General features: G+C 39.8%; 1 protein-coding gene across 1 annotated transcript in view; it reads right to left on the bottom strand.

Annotated features, from left to right (window-relative positions):
- DNAH11 (dynein axonemal heavy chain 11) overlaps window positions 1-15,428 on the bottom strand; it is a 385,020-nt gene extending 369,592 nt beyond the window's left edge. Inside the window, exons 1-6 of the mRNA XM_043462325.1 lie at window positions 14,809-15,428; window positions 13,371-13,514; window positions 5,990-6,186; window positions 5,575-5,773; window positions 4,728-4,827; window positions 1,585-1,796 (exon numbers count right to left, since the gene is read on the bottom strand). Coding sequence (XP_043318260.1) covers window positions 1,585-1,796; window positions 4,728-4,827; window positions 5,575-5,773; window positions 5,990-6,186; window positions 13,371-13,514; window positions 14,809-15,141 — 1,185 coding nt within the window. The 5' untranslated portion in view covers window positions 15,142-15,428. The remainder of the gene's footprint in view (window positions 1-1,584; window positions 1,797-4,727; window positions 4,828-5,574; window positions 5,774-5,989; window positions 6,187-13,370; window positions 13,515-14,808) is intronic.
- Window positions 15,429-22,549: the final 7,121 nt, after the last annotated feature.

Below are 22,549 nucleotides of genomic sequence, written 5' to 3'. Positions count from 1 at the left end.
TCTTCTAGTAGCAGAATATCCCTTTAGTGCTACCAAAAGCCACCTTACTTACATGTGATGAGAGGCTAAGAATTGAGTCAATTAAACACAAATGAGCAAAGTGGAGCTTTGAAATTACCATCTGATTCTCCTGGAGAATGCTAATCCTCAAGTCTTTGCACACTTAGACTTTCCAGTTAATGTGAACTTAGGCCCTTCTTTCTGTTTCGGTTCGCCAGTTACAGGTAGAAGTGAGGGACTCTCCTAAGAGGCGTTCTTAGCAACACAAAGGCTAAGCCACAAGCACAGATTCTGATTCTCTGGCATCCATTTTACAAAAGCCCCTCAGGGGTTCAGACCCACACCCTGATATAGACCCTGCTATGGACTGAACTATGCCATACCCTCTGAAACAGTGCCTGTGTTGAAGCCCTAACCACCAATGTGACTATCCAGAGATGGAGTCTTCAGGAGATAATTCAGGTTAAATGAGGACAGGAGGGTGGACCCTGATCTGATAGGACTGTGGTTCTGTTACAAGAGGAGGAGGAAGATCTTTCTATCACGTGAGGGCAGAGAGAGAAGGCAGCTATCCGCAAGCCAGAAAGAACACGGGTCAGAATACACCAATGCAGGAACCTGGACTGTTCTCCCAGCCTCCAAAACTGTGAGAAAGCCATTTCTGAAAATAAAGCCACCCAACCTGTGGAATTCTGTTATAGCAACTCAAGCAGACTTAAACACACACACACATACCCTTAGAGAATCACTAGATGATACGTCCTTCCAGTATCTTTTAGCTCTGAAATTATGAAATGCTGATATTATCGACACAAGAGGAATTAAAACTTTCCACTGGATGAGGAAGCAGTCTAATTTTTAAAAATATTTTGTAATATAAGCAAAGAGTAGAGAAACAATTATAAGTAAGATATTTTTAAAGGTCACCCATGAATCAAAATTTTTTTAATTCGACTACTATTTTTTTGACGATCATTCTTGCTTCCACCATGTTCTCTTACTTTACTTTCCAAAAGTCTTCCCTCAGCCTGTGTTTCCATGGAAACCAAAAGGAAAGATACAAAGAAAGTACTACACATGTGTGCCTTGTATTAGAAGCTACCTTAAATCTCTGAAGAAAGGTAGGGTATTAAACAAACAGAATCCAGTAACAACCTGTCCTGCGATTGTATTTAAGTTATTTCTAGTGCTCCTTTGCCATTTAGGATAGAAGATCACCTGGCCTTTGTTACCATAAAGTCCTCTCTGAAAAAAGAGGAATAAAGTGATCTCTAACTGGATTTATTCATTCCTCATTGATGTAATAAAACTTAAAAGTGAAAGCGATAGTCGCTCAGTTGTATTGGACTCTTTGCAACCCCAGGGACTGTAGCCCACCAGGCTCCTCTGCCCATGGGATTCTCCAGGCAAGAGTACTGGAGTGGGTTGCCATTCCCTTCTCCAGGGGATCTTCCCAACCCAGGGATCAAATCTGGTCTCCTGCATTGCAGGCAGATTCTTTACTGCTGAGCCACTAGAAAAACCCCAGTAAAACCTACCACATGGCAATAATTCTCATTGACTCTATTTTTTCATGCTACATACCTGGTCAATGAAGAGATTACAAAACTCTTGCAATAAAACTATAATCCGAGCAGGGGTATTATAAAACTTGGAATGACTCCAGATCAGACAGATGGTATGAAATAACGGGGCAATTAATACACCGGTCTGTGGGAATTCCGTCTCCTGGAGACACTGAATGTGTCTCCTCAGGGGTCTCAGGTAAAGTTCCACATCTTGGGCTTCGAGCAGAGCTGAAAGGAAACCACCATTAATGTGAGGCAGTCTCTTCTATCTAAATTCACTTCACAAGCTCAAGACAATGATGCAAAACAACATGGTTATACTTAAATGTTGCCTCTTTTTAGATTATTTATCCTACAATTGACACATGACAGGTTAGGAAAAGCTTCACATATTGTCTGGCTGTAAGAACCCTTCCAAAGAGCCTGGGCATATTCAATATTCACCTTCACAGCACAAGCAAATTGTGACTGAAGACTCACAAGCTTCATCAGCAGGATTTAATTCCTCCTAGGTACTTGCTACCAGCACAACTTAATCATTTATTGTTTCATTCTTCTATCTTATGAGAGTAACTTATACAATGACTAAAAAATTTTCTATTACATTATTAATCAAAATATAACTATTGAAACTTTGAGGCATGGGTGATGAACATATTTTGGACATAGACGAAGGCAATAGTTACAGGATACTGTGAATACACTAAATGCCACTGAACTGTACTCTTTAGAATTTTACCTCAAATTTAAAAATTATTAAGCATATCATATTGATGTTTGGTAGAAACCAACACAACACTGTAAAGAAATTATCCTTCAGTTAAAAATAAATTTTAAAAAATTGTTAAGCATGTTGGAATAGGTATATTTTTTAAAGCTATATGAAAAAAATTTAAATAGTTAACTATTACTAATTACTGCTTAATCTAATTCAAATTTTCTCTTAAAACTGGCCCTTTTGATGGCCCTAAATAGATTTCCATCAGACTCCATTTTACTCCTGAGGCTACAAATACTTTTGCTTAACTGAAAGGCATCTCCTATGAAAGTAGGATATGAAGGAAACTAAATTCTTGTTATCTTGTGTATCCCGAAATACTCCTGTTAGAGATTAAAAACAAAATAACCTGCTACACTTTTTTTTTTTTAGCTGTCGGAATCAGATATCTACCCACTCACAGTACTCTACTTGACAAGTAACTCATATCTGTCCACCTAACAAAGACCTGGGATGAAAGAGAGGGTCCAGGAACCATTTTTATCCCAGATGCACTCATGTTCTGAAATGAGTGTGTTTTCAATATTAATTTCAAAATCAAGTAACTGCATGTAATAGGTAAAGTGACCTTAAAATGTGATAAGCATATCTAGTGACTTTACAGAGCCCCCAGTAAATCGCTGGGGAGGGCCTTCTAACAACGGCTTTGGGCCACTTGCTCTCCTCAAAGTGTTTTTTCCCTGAATCTCTAGGCTGTATGTTCATAAGGTTCTAAGGATCCCTGGGATTTATTCCTGCAGACCTTGTAGCCAAAGAAAATGTTAAATCTTACTAACAGAAAAAAACACAAGCAGCTTCTGTTTATGGAGGGTACACTTACTGTGTGCCTAGTACTCTGTACTTGTTGTTAAATCATGTCAGACTCTTTAGCGACCCCATGGACTGTAGCCCACCTAGGCTCCTCTGTTAAGGGGATTTTCCAGGCAGGAATATTGGATTGCCATATCCTTTCCTGGGAGATCTTCCCAACCCAGGAATCAAACCCACGTCCCCTGCATTTCCTGCATTGGCAGGTGGACACTTTACCACTGAGCCACCAAGGAAGCTGGGTACTTTGTACTGTATATCAAATCTTCAGTTCAGTGGATTTCAGCCAGGGGAGGTCTTCACCACTGGGGGTCATTTGGCAATGTCTTAAGTTTTTTTTTTTTTTTTTTTCTTTTTGTCATAATGGGCATGGGGGTAGTGGGTAGACTCCAGCAATGCTGCTAAATATACTGCAATGCATAGGGCGGTTCCCCACAACAAAGAATTACCCCACCCAAAGTGTCAGTGGTATTAGCGTTTCGAAACAGTGTTTCAATCCTTGCAACAATTTGCAAACAAAGTTTTAATATGCCAATTTGGCCAATGGAAACCAGAGACTCCGCAAAAAGATAGTGTACTGAGTGGATCTGGGGCAGAAACTCAGATCTAATTCCCCTCTGTTTGAAAAGAGGCCTTAAGACAACAGTTTATGGAGAAAAGCCTAAAGAGTTAGCATAACTTCCTCAAAGTAAACTTTAAGTATTTTCTGACCTTCCATGTATTACACATTAAAAATTTAAAAATAATTCTCTGATGTCAGAAACAAAAACAGGAGTTCTCTGGTGGTCTGGAGGTTAGGACTCTGCTTTCACTGCTGAGGGTCTGGGTTCAGTCTCTGGTCTGGGAACCAAGATCCCACAAGCTGTGCACATAGCCAAAAAAACAAAACAAAAACCAGCTATGGGGCCATGCTATCTTACAATTTTATCATTTAAAACTTTAGAATCATGGATCATATCCATATTTGCTTACACATGCCTAAAGAAACATGAACAGAAATCAAAAAACTATGGAGGGGATTACTCCTGGTTGAGACTGAAACTGGGTACTGAAAAGATAAGCAGAATTTGCACTTTTATATTTTAAATTATAAATACCATCTTATAATTTCTGGCTTTAAACAATGTGCATGTATTATCTGTTGGAAATTCAACAAACAAACCCTCCTCTCTGGGTGTTAAATCTTCAATGATGATTTTGCATTCTTAGGAGTTAAATAAATGGTGGAACGTAAGCAAATTCGGAGATTCTACTGGGGAATAACTGGACTAATTGCAGCCCAACTGTTGATTAGATAATATCCATGCTGGGCATTCAATTGCTTCCTGATAAATACCAAAAGCCTTTTCCCTTCACACAGGCACACTCACTGAAAAGTTCACTCTAGATCCTCTTTAGTAAGTACTTAAATGGTTTACTAATAGCTGAAGAATAAATCGTAGATGATTAAGGTGGATTTACCATTAGAAGAGTCAAGTGCAATCATTTCATGAGCATACCAAGGGTAGAAGGAGGCTGAGCAAACAGTCAGATCAGGAGGGACACTGATCCAGGCCAAGGAACACGAGTCTTACCATTTTTCACAGCCATGAAAATGTCCTTCAATGTTGGAAAATAGCTGCTTTGCTTATTTTTCAGGATCTTAACCATTTTGAGGACAACAGGAGTCTGAAGCTAAATTGAGATATATATATAACCTAGATTAATGACTAAATAAATGCATTCTGCAAAAAAATTTAAATTGTATTCCATTAATGCACAATACACACAGTATCTAACACTCAAAGACGTACCTGGTTTCAAGTTGAAAATAATTTTTAAAATTAACATTTTTTCCTTAAGCTTGTATTTTATTTTACATTTATAGGTCTTTATTTGACTTTTTAAAAACCTAACTTACATTTTATTATATATGTAAGATAATAAATTTCCATATAAAATCTGTTTCAGAAAAATCTCTAAGAGATAGGTGAACATGTGAATGAATGTCTTAGTTTTTAGAACATTAAACTGAATAACTTCTAACGCAAACAGTAGCAGAGGAACCAGTTCGTTCTTCTAAAGTTGCATCTCTCCACTAAGCAAAGCCTACTCCTTTCCCAAATCAATTATATCAACTAGATTAATTAAATCATAAAAATCTTCAACATTTCCCTTGGGAACCACACTTCCTATGCCACAAAGTGTTTCCAATTACTCATATGCTGTCAAAATATTTTCAAAAAGGCAAATTCAGCTTTAATACCCATTAATTTTAAGAATGCATACTATAGAGAATTTTGCAGTAAGAACTGAGTAAGTCATTCAAAGACAGTGTGTTAAACCTTTAAAGTTATTGGAAATCACTGCTTTGGGGCACCAAATTCAACAAGTGACTTTGCTAATTCAACTGACAAGCAATTTCTACGGCTCTCTACTTACTTGATCATAAATGCATGATAGGTTCTCTCTTCTCATCGTCCAGAAATCCAGTTCAGTTTGAGGATTTGAGTGAAGACCATTTAGCAAAGGTTGCACTGAATCTTTCTCTATGATTTCTTGGATTTGATGTGACCATTTAATAACCACTGATTCAATTGCATGGAGTACTCTCCTTTCATTTGGCTCCAGTCTGCAAACACTGAAATGATTAATAATATAATACAAAAATCAATCATTTCATCTGACTAAGGACAGGACTTAGTATTTTAATAACTATTTTTTTTATTTTTAAAATGTGCTATCATTACAATAATATTCCTATATTGCTAACATGGGGGTGTTACAGGGGTGTGATATTAAGTAGGTATATCAGCTCTCCATTTTGATATCTTGGGTAAACTGTATCATTACGTACCTGGTCTCTGAATATTTCTGATGTAGGTCAATGTTTCCTGCAATAGTGGGAATTGGTAGAAGAGTTCTTCTCAACATTTTGCCCCTAAAAATATGCATTTTACTTTTCATGACTTCTATATGATGTTCCATGTCTTGTGAAATAAAGCATGACCAGGATTTATGGTTGTTCTTATTAGAAACAATTGGCACTAAAATCTAGAGAAAGAAAAACATTTTAAGCAGCAGAAAAATTAATTTACAGACAACTTCCTCCTTCAAAGATTTTGTTACACAAGATTGGCAACTAAACCACTCAATTTCAATTTCATAAATGTCCTCCTGTGACATCAAATCTACAAACAAATGACAAAGTCAGTGACCCATTTAGACTTAACCAATTAGACAAATTCAAAGTGGAAGTACTACACTGCTTGTTCATTCATTTACATATTTATCAAACATTTATGGAGGCTCCCAGTAACTCAGACCCTGTATGAAATAAGCAAAATCATGTCAAGTAAGTAAACTGCTTTCTTAGTGCAAATTGAACACATTGGCAGGTGTACTAATAGAAAAAAATCTTCTTGAATCACATGGAGGCAAAAGCAAATTAATCTTGTCCAGCTCTGAGGGACACCCCAGTGGATTAAATTTTGATAGAAAGATATTTATTAAATCATATGAACCTTTTTTTGGAATTCCTTCAACCATTAAGTTGAATGAATTAAGGGAATATCAATGAAACTATATGTGTGGGAAACCTCCAAAGTTATTTTTTGTGTTCCCAAAGCCCAGCATATGCTAAGTAATGATAGTTTGTTGAGTTCGTGAAGTTAGTCTCTTCTTGCTTCCTCATTCTTTTCCAATATGTACTAATTGTAAACATTTCTTTCTGACACAGTCTGTCTAGACTTTCAGCATTAGCCATAAAATTTCCATCAGCTAAAATGCTTAGAAAACAGCCTACCTTTTTAAAGTTGATTTTGAGAACACAATCCTCTAGTTAACTACAAACTGAAAATTCAGTTCATTTTCCAATGGGGATAAAACAAATATGTCCAGATTGTATTATATTTTCCTGCTTTGTACCCACTACTTCTTGAGCTAGGAGATTAGCAAGAAATAGTGTCTTTCGGTGGCAACAATCTAAATGTCCATCTACAGATGAATGGATAAAGAAGATGTGGTATGTGTATATACAATGGAATACTACTCAACCATAAAAAAGAATGGAATAAAGCCATTTGCAACATGAATGGACCTAGAGATTATCATACTAAGTGAATTCAGTCAGAAAGAGAAAGACAAATGCCATGTAGTATTACTTATATGTGGACTCCAAAATAGAATGCAAATAAACTTATTAAACTTATGAAACAGAAATAGACTCCCAGGCAGAGAACAGACTTGTGGTTGCCAAGGCAGAGGAGGGCTGGGGCGAAATGTATGGGGAGTTTGAGATCAGCAGATGTCAACTACTATATAGAGGATGCATAAACAATAAAGCCCTACTGTAGAGCACAGGGAACTATACTCAATATCCTGAGATAAACCATAATGGGAAAGAACATATATATCTGAATCTTGCTCTCTATATATATCTGAATTTGCTCTATAGCAGAAATTAATACAACTATACTTCAATAAAAACAAACAAACAAACAAAAGTAGTGTGTTGAGCTCTGAGGGTCAGAACTTCCGTGAGAGGCACATGTTCCTGTCATGTGGAAAACACAGGAAAAACACCCATCTCTGACTGGGAGGGGTATTAGGGAAGACTTGCCAGCAAAGCTGATATGCGGTTTAAATCTTAAAGATGAACGAGTAGGGCAGGTAGAAACCTGAACACTGATGCAAAATCACTGAAGGCTAAAGGAGTACATTGCTTCTGAGAAAGTTCCAGTCTGGCCTCCTTGAAACTGGAGCCAGCACCCCCCAAGGAGAGGGTCTGTGAGGAAAGCAGGGGGCGGTGCATGAAGAGCTTTGGAAACGAGACTGAAGACTTAGGTTTGCTGAGCTGCCCGTGCACTGACCCACTGAACAACTGCTTTCTAGATTCAATTCCCAGTATCAACAGCTTTTTCTAAAAGTCAGGGATAGGGATAATTCCGGTTCTTCAACACTTCCAGTTTACTGGATACTATTTCAAACTTTCACTCTATTTACTGTTCTGTGACAAGACCAACTTCTTTTAAAATTAAATATTTGTGTCATAAGCTATAGATAAAACTGTTATGCAATTCTGAGCCACATGCTTTGTAGAGCAGTTAAGCAGAGGGCTAGGGTATCTCCATGAACATCATTTCAAACAAGTTGACCTGGGATGTGCTCTGTAGTGAAAATAAACCTCCTTAGCAACAAGCACATACAAAGGAATTCAATTAATCTGCATTTTTTTTTTTAGCTGGAAGTTTTCTGTCTAGGTTTTATGCTTTATAAAAAAAACCTCCAAACTTTCTCTGAACCAAAGTAATTTGGACATGTTTACTAGTGGATATACAATCATAGGTAAAAAAGTCTGCTGGCATTCTCTTTACTCACTTTCTTTATCCTTCTTTGAAACTGGCATCTTCCTTTTAACAACAGTTCTTAAATCAGTAGAGACTATTACCTGGTCAACAACTTCAAAATACAGGAGCCTAGGCTTCTGCTAGACTTATTAAATTGAAATGTATAGGAATGTGGTCCAGACACCAATTCTAAGAGCCAAATCATATTTTCATTCTGGCTTGAGAAACATTTACAGTTATTGTTTCTTTCAAGATATGGGTCAACATAATACTTAAATAACTGCATGACATTTTTAACACTTCTGCTAAATTACATAATATAGTTAAAATAATAGCATATAGGGACACATATTATATTGAACAGTAGATCAGGAGTAAAATTTTGCACACATTAGATCTGAGATGTCTATTACACAGTAAGTGTCATGTCCAGTAGGGTGGTGGAAGTCCAAGCTTGAAGTTCAGGAGAAAGATCAGGGCTGGGAAGAGAAGTTTGGGAGAGCCTAGCCTATCAACATAAATTACTGTTTATCAGTGTATACCTGTGTCAAACTTCAAAGACTATACAACATTGAATATAAATTACAGTATATTAGGTCATTAAAGGAGAAAAAAATAAATATGAAGTCATAAATGACTTTTTCTCATCTTCTGTTCAAACACCTGGTCCATCCCTTTAATTTACTCCAGTATAAGAACCACAACACTGGAAAATTCCCTCAACACTTTTCAACCCAATCACTACTTCAGTAACATAGTCCCTCTTTGGTCCTTGATTTAGTCACCGATTCACCAATCCTTGCATTAAATGTTTTTCTTCTTAATGTACCAGAAAGTACCCAGAAAGATAGTAGTTAATTAGTTTGGAATGCAAGTCACAAAGGGCCCATTTGATTTCAAACTTTTAAATGAAATCTGTCCTAATTTTATTATGCACCTTCAGAGAACGTGCATAACCACTATCATCTTTCAATAAATACATGGATGTGGGTTTGACAATTGGCTTTGATGGCAACCACCTGGATGAAAAAGTTGCAGGGGTGTTAATTTTCTAACCAGCCTTTCCAGCTTTATTTCTCACCACCCTCTAGTTCTTCTTCCCCAGTCTAACTGTACTAATGTACTTTGTTTTTTTAAAAATGCAATTTGCATTTCCTCACCTCTGGGCCTTTGCACTGCTTCTCACTTCATCCCTTCTCCACACCTAGCTACTGCTCCCTGACCTTCAACAAACAATTTACCAAATAATTTACAATGATTTACCTTCAACAAATAATTTACCATACAACTGTGGATGCTTTTGAGAGTAAAAATGAACACTAAGAATCAGCAGATGTCATCTGATCTGTAACAGAGGAGACTGGAACCAACTCAGGCAAATCAAGACCTGTAACCTATTCAAGTTGAGACTTCCTACCTTCCCTGACAACTCTGTAAGATGTTCAGCATCCTGCTGAAACCACAATGCCCACCACGCCGTATCCCTGTTTGTTCAGCTGTCTGCCTCCCTAGTTAGACTGCATGCTTTCTGAGGGCAGAAAGGTCATCACTAACTGCCAAGTGTGTTCTGTCAGTGGTACCAAGTAGGTAATAAAAAAGCATTGACTAAAGGAACAAATGACACCTGTGGGTTTGTTAGCATACAAATTCCAAGTGAAAAGCCCAAAGGGACACTTGGGAATTTGTATGCTAATAGGCCCGCAGTTGTCATAAATGTCAAAAAAATTCAAATGGAGATAACGGAGGTCATACACCAAATACTTTTCCTCTAAAAAATATCTTGCAGCTCCACTGTTTTGTCTCTTAGAAGAGGATACCTTTAGCCCTTATTTACCTTTCATTCATTTAACAAGAACTTACCTAACTCTTACTATGTGTCAGGCAGAATCTTGGGGGTTTGGGACTCATCCCCAGTGGCTCAACTGGTAAAGAACCTGCCCGCCAATACAGGAGACGCAAGAGTCGTGGGTTTATTTCCTGGGTTGGGAAGAGCCCCTGGAGAAAGAAATGGCAACCCACTCCAGTATTCTTGCCTGAAGAATAGGAGCCTGGCAGGCTACAGTCCACGGGCTCGCAGAGAGCAAGCACACAGCGAGGAAAGAGCAAGAGCCGTGACTGGGGTAAGGCGAGTAAGGCACTCACTACGGAACAAAACATGAGAGGCCACAAAAAACCCACAGGCAACAACTTGATGTGCTGTTGTTTGGTCACTAAGTTGTGTCTGAATCTTTGCGACCTCACGGACTGTAGCCTGCCAGGTTCCTCTTTTCATGGGGTTTTCTGGGCAAGAATACTGGAGAGGGTTGCCATTTCCTTCTCCAGGGGATCTTCCCAACCCAGGGATGGAACCTGAGTCTCCTGCATTCCAGGTGGATTCTTCATCCCTGAGTTACCAGGAAAGCTCAACAACTGAATAAGATGAATCATATTTTAAAATATTTTTTAAATAAAAGTTAATCCCAAACTGATAAAAATAGACATTTTTTAAATAAAGATGAGTGTTACTGATATTTTGCCTTAGGCTCCAATATGACTTGGCATGGCACTCTTAGTGATCCTATTTTTAAAGTGATTTACTTGCATTAATTTTTATTTTTTAAAATACTGCCTTAGTGAATTCCCTGGTAGTCAGTGGTTAAGACTCCATGCTTTCACTGCTAGCACCTGAGTTCAATCCCTGGTCAGGGAACTAAGATCTTGTAAGTCTTGTGGTGTGGCCAAAAAAAAAAAAAACACACACACAAAAAACTGCCTTAAACTATTATTCAACTTGGATTAACGAGTTTTGTTTCTTCTCACCTCCCTGGAAGTTCTCCTCTTGAGCTGGGTGCCTCACTTGCCTGACCCTGGGTCCGGGCCCTTCAAAGATCCCTGTTCATCTGGAGGGCGGCTTCACAGACAAGAGAGATTTGAGCAAAAAGACGTGAATGGGTAGGCTGAGTGGATTCTGGGGAAGATGAGGAAACAGCTAGAGCAAAGGCCCCAGGGCTACAGTGTGCCTGAAATAATTAAGGAACCTTCACAAGGAAGCCGGGAGTCAGAGACTGAAATGAGTTGAGAGGTCACAGGGAGGTCAGACCACAGAGAATTTGGGTTCTTGCCAGGCCTTAGGGCCCCTTCATTCCGAATTTAAGTCTTGTCCACAAAGACACCTAAGGGACATCGAAAGTGTGATGTCCTCACTTTTTTCGTCCCAATGCTCATATCCTCAAGCAAAATTAAATAAATTAGAATCTTCCCAAACCACCTAAACCCATGAGGTTCTGAATGTTTTATGTCTTCTACAGATAAACTCATGGGCAGTGTACTGTTTCACTTAAACTTTTCAGGGGGCTATGCAGAGAAAGGTCAGAGAAGCCTCAAAGAGTTTTCTATCTTTTGTCACAGACGGTAGAGAAAGCATTCCAATAAGGAGCGCAGCTTTGCACTTGTAAGTCCAGTTGATGGCAGCCTGGATTCCCGTGACCAAAGGTCATTTACAGTCCATGTGAAACCCTTTCATCAGATTCAGTTCAGTAAAAATCTCCTGAACACCTGTGACATAACAAAAACTGTCTCAAGTGCTTAAGATAGAAAACTCTCTTCCTAGTGTCTTCTGGAAATCAGCTAACACTATAGAAACTCAATAGAGGGAAACCATGGTAGAACTGAGGTTGGGGGAGAGAAGCCCTACCTAATCCAGAGACGGCCTGAAAATACTTTTCAAGAAGCAAGCAGAGGAGCCTCAGGAAGTAGAAGACGTGTGAAAGACGGAGTCTGACAAATGTTCAGTAATAAATATGTATGTTGGCAATTACTCCTACATTAAATATCGGTCTTGGCAAGACTGCTTTGACTAATGAGACCTAGTTTAGTGATACTGTTTCCCCAAATTTGGTGTGCATTAGAATCACCTGGACTTCCCCGGTAGCTCAGATGGTAAAGAATCCGCCGGCAATGCAGGAAACCCCGGTCGGATTCCTCAGTCGGGAAGATCCCCTGGAGAAGGGAATGACAACCCACTCCAGTATTCTTGCCTGGAGAACTCCATGGACAAAGGAGCCTTTTACCAGTCCATGGGGGGGTCGAAGAGTCGAACACCACTGAGTGACGAACACCCCCCCCCCCCGCCCCCACACACACACAGAATCACCTGAGAATCTTTAACCACTACTGCAGCCTGGCTCCCACCCCGAGACATTCTTATTTAATTGGTATTATGTGTGACCTGGGCAGTTACATTAGCTCCCCAGGTGATGCTAATCTTCAGCAAACTTTGAAAACCACTGCTCCGGTTCTTCCAAATTCAGTCATTTTGTATGCTATTCCTCAAAGCTGGTTTGTGAACAAACAGCAGCAGCTCCACTACAGACCTGCTGCCTCAGTTTGCCTTTACCAAAACCCCTAAGTGGTTCTTAGGAACATTGGAGTGCCGGTAACATGGGTTGGAGAGCACTTCTCTGACTGAAGGGGAGAAAAGGAATTTTAAGGCGCTCATTCCTAATACTTTGTGTCTGTTATCTTTTTCCATTACCTCAGGAGTGCACTTAGAAACTAACAGGAATCGTAAAAACTGATAACACACTTTTTCAAAGTGTATATCTATCTTTAAACTCTGAACAGGAAGTTTAATACTTTAGCCAAGTGCAGAAGCCTATTCCAGTTGCTTTTTAATTTCCTTCCATTATTTAGAAAGAAAGAGGTAAAGGATGATCCTACAAATTACTACCTGTTGAATGTCAGCATCAGTATCAGCTCATTTCAGGAACAATCTAAATGCTATCATTTTCCATCCACCTGGCTAATGAGATGACCAGCTGCTACATTCTTTTTAATAGCCAGTTATCCTGAATTAATTTCAAGTGTCACGAAGATAAATTAAATATTAAAATATTAAGGATAGACCAGTACCTCATCTAGGAAAGCAGTTACGTGTCCAAGAGATGAGGCAGGTAACTCGCCAAATAAAACTGTCTGAGAGAAGTCATTTACTCCAATGTTTTCAGTAGTCTTCTTGGCAATATAAACAAGTTTATGTTTTACATCTCTTGGAATCTGAAACAAGAGCAACATAATTATTTTAAGCCCACAATGTAGCTTCCATGTTAACAAGATGTACTATCTCTAACTTGTAACTGGATTGCAAGCATGAGAAACAAAATCTGGCATCTTGCCTACCTTTATAAATAAGATTGTTCCACTGTGCCTCTGCAACGTGTATACAGTTTTCTTTTTTCTTTTATAAAGCTAATTTCACAGTATTATTGGTGTGGAATATCACCTTTCAGAAGATTATTATATACCATAAAGTCTCATAATTAAAAACAAATACAGCGAGAAATTAGAAATGTTTCCATCTCAGCAAAGGTTATTCTTTTGTATAACCTTTTCCTGTTAGAAATAAGCCCAACTGAGATAAAGACCAAGAGGTTACATTTGATTACTACCCTCAAAGCAAAAAAAAGACGTGTTTAATCAAGATATTCTAGCATTTTCATGACTACCAAGTCATTTCTTCAGATATCATGACTATTTAACCTAATACTAAAGTGTTCTCTTTGTCTACTCTGACAAACTTTTAAAAGTAAAACTAGGAGAGCAGCAAAACAAACAAAATTCGGAATTCATAAAATTCTAAGGTAAAACTCCAGTTTTTTTTTCTCTGGGATCCCCGCCATTATAATCGACCACATCTAGCGATGATGGTACCACTTTACAACGTAACAGCAAAGTATCTCAAGACAATAAATCTTGCTCCAAACTCTTCAAAGTCTAGAAGTGTTCGTAGAAGTACAGATGCTGTATTCGTAGAAGTACAAATACTGAACTCGTTAACGTTCAAGTGTACTAGAAGTCAAATTGAAAAAAGGAAAAAGAAACACTGTCCTGAGCGAAGACTGCTGGCAATCCTTTTTTTTTTTTTTTTTAAGACTAAGTATCAATATTATCCCCTGGGATGAAGTGTGGTTGACAGGCAGCCTGAGCCATGACAAGCCATTTGGGCTCTGCCAAACACCACATGTGGCTCCAGAGTGATCCAAGAACGATTTACAGTAAAGTTATCTGGCACAGAGAATTCACCTTGCGCCTAACACCAGGCAGCTAAAGAACGCGCGGCTTTTGCAGGCTCAAAGGCTGACCTTCTAGAAAACTAACCAACAGCCGCTCAACAGCAGAGCAGACGCACCTGGGTTCCTGGGGCAGGCACTTGATAGAAGTTATTTATTTATTTACTCTTAAGAGCCCTAATACATGTCCCGAAGGAACCCAAGGAGGCGCGACGGGCCAGTCCCGCCCGGGTGCCCGTCAGGCTGGACGCGGGGTGTGGCCGGGTCCGCTCACCCCTTACCTGTTGGGCCGCCTCGAGCCGCCCCTCAGTGGCGACGCTGAAGAAGAGGCAGGCTGGGCTGGGGCTCTCCAGAAACTCCCCCAGAACCTGCCGGTTGTCCTCACTCTCCAAATGCCGGCTCCATTTCTCTTCCGGGAGGCCCAGTAACTGCTCCAGGCGGCAGCCGACGAAGCGCACCCGCGCGTCCTGGGCAAAACTCCGCGCTCTCCTGGCCGCCGCCACCTCCTCGTCTTCGTCTTCCTCCTCCAACTCCACCAGGCCGGCGGCCTCCGAGCCGACGCCCGGGGTGAGGCGGAGAGTCGGGGCTTCTCGGGCTGCCACCTGGGCTGCCATCGGGGACGTCCGAGTAGGCGCGGGACCGGCCGGCTCCCCGTGCGCGTCCCTCCGCAGCCCCGGGTAGGCCGGGCCACCTCCACACGCGCGCCCCGGGAGGCGCCCACCGCCTCCAGCGATCACTGCGAGCGCGGCCGCTTGTCCCGCACCTGCTCCCACTCGGCCTCCCGCGTCTGCTCTCGGAGCTACAGCGCAGCCGGACGGAGTTCCAGAGGGTCTTTCGCAGCGCGTCCCGTTGCCAGGGGAACGGCGGCCCCGCCCCGGCCGGCTGAGGGCGGAGTGAGCGCCGAGCGGAGCGGCTTTCCGGAGGGCGGGGGCTCGCCCTCCACCGGGGTGAGCCGCTCGGTGGCCTCTCCGCTGCCTTCTGTCCCCCTGGCACCCAGGGCGTCTCCGTGGGGGCTCCCGGGGAGGGAGTCCAGTGTTGATTAATTGCTGTGTTTTAAGCAGTGCCGCCGTGTGCTGAACTCCATGCTAAGTCCAGCCTCTTGATTATTCTAATACCTGGAAAGGCAGGGCTTCAATTCTTCGGCTTATCTAAGAAGCAAAGAAATAAGTCACAAAGTGACTAAGCAACAAAAAATGGTGGATTCATGTCTCGCGCCCAGGGCTTTTAATTCACCTTGCCCACAGTGGTTAGGTGATTCCAAAAAAGAACCAACATTGCAATTCAGCTTTCTTAGTTGTGGGAATCCCAAGATCTAGGCATTCAAAATCCTGATTCCGAACGTCACCTGCCAACTTACAGGGATGTTAATACACACAGCGAAAGAATGAAGGACGCTCTTTGAAAATGTCAAAGTGTTCTGAAATATATAGAGAATTATTATTCAATCCAAGAGTAAAAGGTCACAGGAGAAAAGTTCCAGATTAGTAGCAGTCTCCCTGATGTTGAAATGGGATTTCAGTACAGTCTGTTAATGACATGTGTTAAGACGGAAGGAGCTAGAATTTTGAGAGGCAGTCCTCGAATTAAACCTTTTTTAGTCCTTTCCATTTGTTAATTGTTCATTTAAAAATAAAAACTTCAAACTTCGTGTTTCCCAAGGAAACATGAGTGAGCGTTGCCCTTAATAATCCATTGTAATAACTGATTATTGATAAATAGGTTGTTTCCAGCAAGACTTGGTGCCTCAACAGTTTTTTGTTTTTTTCTTCAGGATATCTGCTATGTCTGATAACCACTGTAGGCTTTTCTAGTTGTATCATCAGAATCTTGAATGAACACAGGCTCTTGGAAAGTCTTTATAATGACTTCACACTTCAAGGCTGCTTTGTACTGGCCAGGGCAATCCTTAGGGTACCCAGTAGCTACTAAGCAAGCCTAGAAATTACTGAAAATACTGTATGATGCTTCTTAGTCTTTCCTCTCATCCCTATGTTCTACCTTTGCATCCTCTACCACAGGGAAACAGGAATTCTGTAAATAAAAGAGTTGAATTAACTTCAAGTGGAAAGCCACTTTGAAATTCAGTAGAAAATTTGAAATCATAATGCTATTTAACTACAGTTTTCAAAAAGGTACATATGTAACTTATAGAATGAAAACACATCAAAGATGTATTGACTCATTAATGGGGAAATCGAAAAAATGATGAAGTTGGTTCCAGGAGAATCAAAGAAAAAAAGATTCACAGGCAGCAGAGACTGTTGAAATAAAGTTGTTAGATTAGATACCGTACTCCTTACTGTCCTACAGAACAGTATACTCATGACTTTTATCTTAGGCTTTTAACAAAATAATTTGTATATTTCAAAAATAATTTACATCTGTAATGAAAAATATCTGTGGTTAACTGCGATTAACAGAAAGCCCAAGTAATAGTGGCAAACAATAAAAATATTTATAACCTCACCCAAGAAGTCTAGTTGTAGAAAAGCCAAGGGTTGGTTAACAAAATGACTCTGGGATGAAACTGTTGTTTGTCTCCCTTTTCTGTGGTCTCCAGTTATTCTCCTGTCACGAATACTAAGTGGTAGTGATGCTTTCTAGCATTCCTTGTAGGTGACGATGCAAGAAAACAGAGCATCTTCATTTTTAAGTAAAGAAAACTTCGTGAAGCCATTCAGAAGATGTTCCCTTTCATCTGATTTGCCAGTATTTCATCATGTCTGTGTCTAAACTTTGTGTTTGTGGTGGGTAATGAGATCAAGATCCACCTCCAGCCTCCTCTTAAGAATATGTCCACTAGGAGGAGCCTGAGCAAAATCTGGATTCTGCTTGTGAAGAAAAAGAGAAAAAAAAACTGTCCATTAGTCAACCAAGACAGGAATGAATATGCTTTTTTTCTCAGATGCCCCTATATACATATAAATCATGGGAAGTATCACTTTACACTAACACAATTCCCCAAGAATTATGAAGACTTTACTTTTTTTTTGCCCCCTAACTGTGGCTAAACATTAAAAAGAACTTTATTCCTGGAGAAGCCCATGACTTAGGTCAATTTGAGATTTTGGAAGGAGATAAAGGAAAACAGGGTAAAAACTGAGAAAACTATGTGACTTGAGGAATTTTCCTGTCTGGATTTTCAGAGATATCAAGACAGAAACGAGTAAAGGACAAATATAATGGGGAGCTGCTGTTGAGGCCACTGGATATGTGCTGTGCTCAAGGGTCGGGGCAGAGAAGAGACATGCAAATCACAGACAGGAATGTCAACTCATAAGGTCAAGGCCATTCAAAATAGATAAAACAAACAAACAAAACACTAGTTAAATTACAGTTTCTTACCACTGTTCCTTTTGATTGAAAAGAGGAGTGGGGTAGGGAGGGAGGGGGGAGGGATGTTCAGGTGGGAGGGGACATGGGTTAACCTGTGGCTGATACATGTTGATGTTTGGTAGAAACCAACACAATACTCTAAAGCAATTACCCTTCAATTAAAAATAAATAAACAAACAAAAAGCCTAAAGCGTATTTGCAAAGTCCAAGCATGAATTTAGGAGTTCAACAGGGAAATGTAGTAGAAAACCAGAGGATTTGCAGGAAAGAATAATTTTGTAACATTTAGAAAGAAAACTCTGAGGTGTACAAGAAATGACTGACAGAAACAAGTAAGCGAACAAGGAGAACCACAGAGCACTCTTCAGAGGAAATCCTCGCCCGTCTTAAGTGTAATCTCCGCCTGTACCTGCATAAGGTGCTCTACCTTGCCTTATGGTTATCTGTGCAGTTTTCTTAGTTTTCCTGATTAGCAACTAAGCCCTTTGAAGGTCGGCGCTATCAGGGACTGTGACATTTATCTATTTTACCCCCTGTGGCGTCTAGCATAGACCCTCCAGCAATTCCACTGTTCAAATATTTGTTGAATTGAAATAAACACTTCAAAATAAAATGCCAGCAAGGGAAAGACTTCTGTAACCCAAAAAATTTCAGTCAGGTGAAAAGTGAGAGCCTCTGGAGGGAGAAGGGAAAAATGAATTTGTGAAAAAAGAGATAATTAATTCATTTAATTAAAGGAACAAGAAAGAAGTTTTACTCTGGGAGCCCTAGTTCCAGAGAAGGAAGAGGATATAGAGATTAAATAAATTCAACAAAAGAATATGAGAGTTAAGTTGGAGGGAGTATAAGCACAATTATTTCTGAATAATTCCTACATCATATCAAACACATTGTTATTTCTATTCCTGTTTGTTGAATCTTTCTTTAAATCAGAAATGAAGAGACAGCTCAGAGAAAGTGCTCAGAGTTGGGCATAGGTGGGGATTATGTGAGAGTTGGTGATCTCTCCCTTTTGGAGGGAGCACACACACAGTCTTACATTTGTCTAGTGCTCCACAGTTTACAAAGCCCTTTTATGGGCGATATTTAGTGGAGACAGATTTGAGGAGGACAACAGTGTGTTTATATCAGGTAAATCCCCCTCTTGCTTTTCTATTTACACTGTGGATGTATCCATTGTAACACTGCTAAAGCTTTCTTCCTAAACCAGTAAGCACTGTTTGCATTCTTGCTTTTCTCCCCAAATATGCATCTGTATTCCTAATATGCTAGAAGTGAGTTGTTCCAGGACATAGAATATCACATATAACTGGTAATTGTCCCTAAATCTCCAAGGATTAACATACCCTAATTTTATGTCCCAATTCTATCAGCACCAAGAAGCCACTACCGCTTTCCCAGCAATTCCAGCCCCTTACAAAGAGGGCGCTCTGTGGCACACAGTGAGGTTGCTTGGGCTGGGAAAGGTTAGAATTAATAAAACATTCTGTCAATGCACACCAACAGTTCTTTGCCTGTGGCCACCCAAACCCTTAGCTTCTCATGTAAACAGAGGATACAAATCATCTCCTGGGAACCTCAGTAGTTTGATTCTAAAAGGGTCAACAAAACTACAATCGGCAAAATCAAGGTGTTAGGGAAAAGAGGGGATTGATGGAAGCAGAAAGGAAATAAAACAAATCTTAAAGTATAGTTCATAGATTATGTGATGCACCTTTTCCCACATTTTAACATCTATGCATTTGGAGTCCATCTTACATTTGTGGTCTGCCAAAAGGTATATCAGTTGTTGTTACTATTGCCCATACATCTGCAACAAGACTTGCACAGTGGAATACTGTCAGCACAGAAGAAATTCCTGGAGATAACAGGAAACCATTCTTTGAAGAAACGCTACATCATTAAGACTTCATGCCGCAGTAGAAACCCTCCTGCCCAGCGTTGGTATTCAGTTAGGACACCAGTATAGCCACACTGGTTATTAAAATACCAATTCCATACTGGAAGGCAAATAGCCACTCTGATTCCCCATCCCCTTACTCCCCAGCATCTAGCAACTGAAAGAGAAATGCCAGGGAGCTGGGGTGGAGGGGTGTGGGGTGTGGAATGGAGAAACAAGGAGGGGCTCTGGGACGTTCCTCCAATACTATGTCTAGCATCCCTTCTGATTGATGGGTGCGGTGCTGTGTCTGTTATTAAAATGTCTGGCTGTTATCTCTGTATAGTACTTAGAAACAGTAATTATTCTTACATTGTTTAAGTGGAATGAACTGAACTTGGAATAGGGTAACTCTTAGTTTGATATCTAAATATATCTAAATTTTGATTGGGTTTTGTGGGTTCTTGAGAACAAAGCAATGTCCTGTGGATTCACAACCCTGGTGTATTTTAGACCAAGTTATAGCTCACCCAGAGCCAGACATCCTGGAATGTGAAGTCAAGTGGGCCTTAGGAGGCATATCTATGAACAAAGCTGGTGGAGGTGATGGAATTCCAGTTGAGCTATTTCAAATCCTAAAAGATGATGCTGTGAAACTGCTGCACTCAATATGCCAGCAAATTTGGAAAACCCAGCAGTGGCCACAGGACTGGAAAAGGTCAATTTCATTCCAATCCCAAAGTAAGGCAATGCCAAAGAATGTTCACTACCACACAATTGCACTCATCTCACATGCTAGCAAAGAAATGCTCAAAATTCTCCAAGCCAGGCTTCAACAGTACATGACCATGAACTTCCAGATGTTCAAACTGGATTGAGAAAAGGCAGAGGAACCAGAGATCAAATTGCCAACATCTGTTGGATCATCAAAAAAAGCAAGAGGGTTCCAGAAAAATATCTACTTCTGCTTTATTGACTGCTCTTGAGAAATCTGTATGCAAGTCAAGAAGCAACAGGTAGAACGGGACATGGAACAACAGACTGGTTCAAAATAGGAAAAGGAGTACATCAAGGCTATATATTGTCACCTGCTTATTTAACTTATATGCAGAGTACATCATGAGAAATGTTAGGCTGGATGAAGCACAAGCTGGAATCAAGATTGCTGGGAGAAATATCAATAACCTGAGATATGCAGATGATACCACCCTTATGGCAGAAACAAAGAACTAAAGAGCCTTTTGATGAAAGTGAAAGAGGAGAATGAAAAAGTTGGTTTAAAACTCAACATTCAGAAAATGAAGATCATGGCATCCGGCCCCATCACTTCGTGGCGAATAGATGGGGAAACAATGGAAACAGTGACAGAATTTATTTTTCTGGGCTCCAAAATCACTGCAGATGGTGACTGCAGCCATGAAATTAAAAGATGCTTGCTCCTTGGAAGAAAAGCTATGACTAACCTAGACAGCATTTTAAAAAGCAGAGACATTACTTTGCCAACAAAGGTCCAACTAGTCAAAGCTATGGTTTTTCGAGTAGTCATGTATGGATGTGAGAGTTGGACTATAGAGAAAGCTGAGCACCGAAGAACTGATGCTTTTGAACTGTGGTGTTGGAGAAGACTCTTGAGAGTCCCTTGGACAGCAAGGAGATCAAACCAGTCCATCCTCAAGGAAATCAATCCTAAATATTCATTGGAAAGACTGATGCTGAAGCTGAAACTCCAATACTCTGGCCACCTGATGCGAAGAACTGACTCATTGGAAAAGCCCCTGATGCTGGGAAAGATTGAAGATGGGAGGAGAAGGGGACGACAGAGGATGAGATAGTTGGATGGCATCACCAACTCGATGGACATGAGTTTGAGCAAGCTCTGGGAGTTGGAGATGGACAGGGAGGCCTGGCGTGCTACAGTCCATGGGGTCGCAAAGAGTCAGACATGATTGAGTGACTGAACTGAACTGAACTGACAGCTCACCTACAAAACAAAAAGAAAAAAAAAACAACAGAGAGTTATTTGATATTTTTAGAGAGACCGTAATTACTTTGAGAGTATTCTGAACAATGCCAGAGTTAAAAGACATTTTATATTTAGTAAGGAGCATAAATATTTAAATCACAAGCCTAATCAGTATTTCTATTAGAACAAAATGTATAAATTGAAGGCAGATATTTTATTTAAATGTATTCACTAGTGATTGCCACATTTATTCTCATTGCATCAGTTCTTCAGAGAATTTGTTAAGATCGTGGATTTTAATAACATTTAAAAGAAAATATTTTAAAAACATTTTGTAAACAAGGTATATTTTTCCTAAAAATATAGAAGAGTATATCTTAGATCTGCAAAATGATCAGTTTAATAAAATTCTCTAGGCAGGTTCACCCTTTCTCTTTTCCTATTTTATGTCAAAGTCTACATTTACAATTGGACCCAAGAATAAAAATATTCCCAATTACTTATCTAATTGGTGGACACATTTACAGAGACTGCTCTTTTTCCTCTTTATATTATTACTTTAAATATATATATTTTATTGAAATATAGTTGACTTACAATGCTTCAGGTGCACAGCAAAGTGATTCAGCTATACAGACACACATACATTATTTTTGAAAATATTATCCATCATTGGTTATCACAAGATATTGACTCTAGTTCCCTGTGCTATACAGTAAACCTTTGTTGCTTGCTGCATATCTATTTTTTAATAAGAAATCTAGGGTTCTATTCCTACTAAGTCAAACAAGTGGGATCAAAATGTCATAATTTTTTTAGTTAAGCAAAAATTCATGTTTTCTAA

The sequence above is a fragment of the Cervus canadensis genome, chromosome 3 (genome assembly GCF_019320065.1).
Source record: "Cervus canadensis isolate Bull #8, Minnesota chromosome 3, ASM1932006v1, whole genome shotgun sequence".
NCBI lineage: Eukaryota > Metazoa > Chordata > Mammalia > Artiodactyla > Cervidae > Cervus > Cervus canadensis.
Note: the sequence above shows the minus strand (reverse complement) of the source record. Positions and strands in the feature narration are given on the sequence as shown.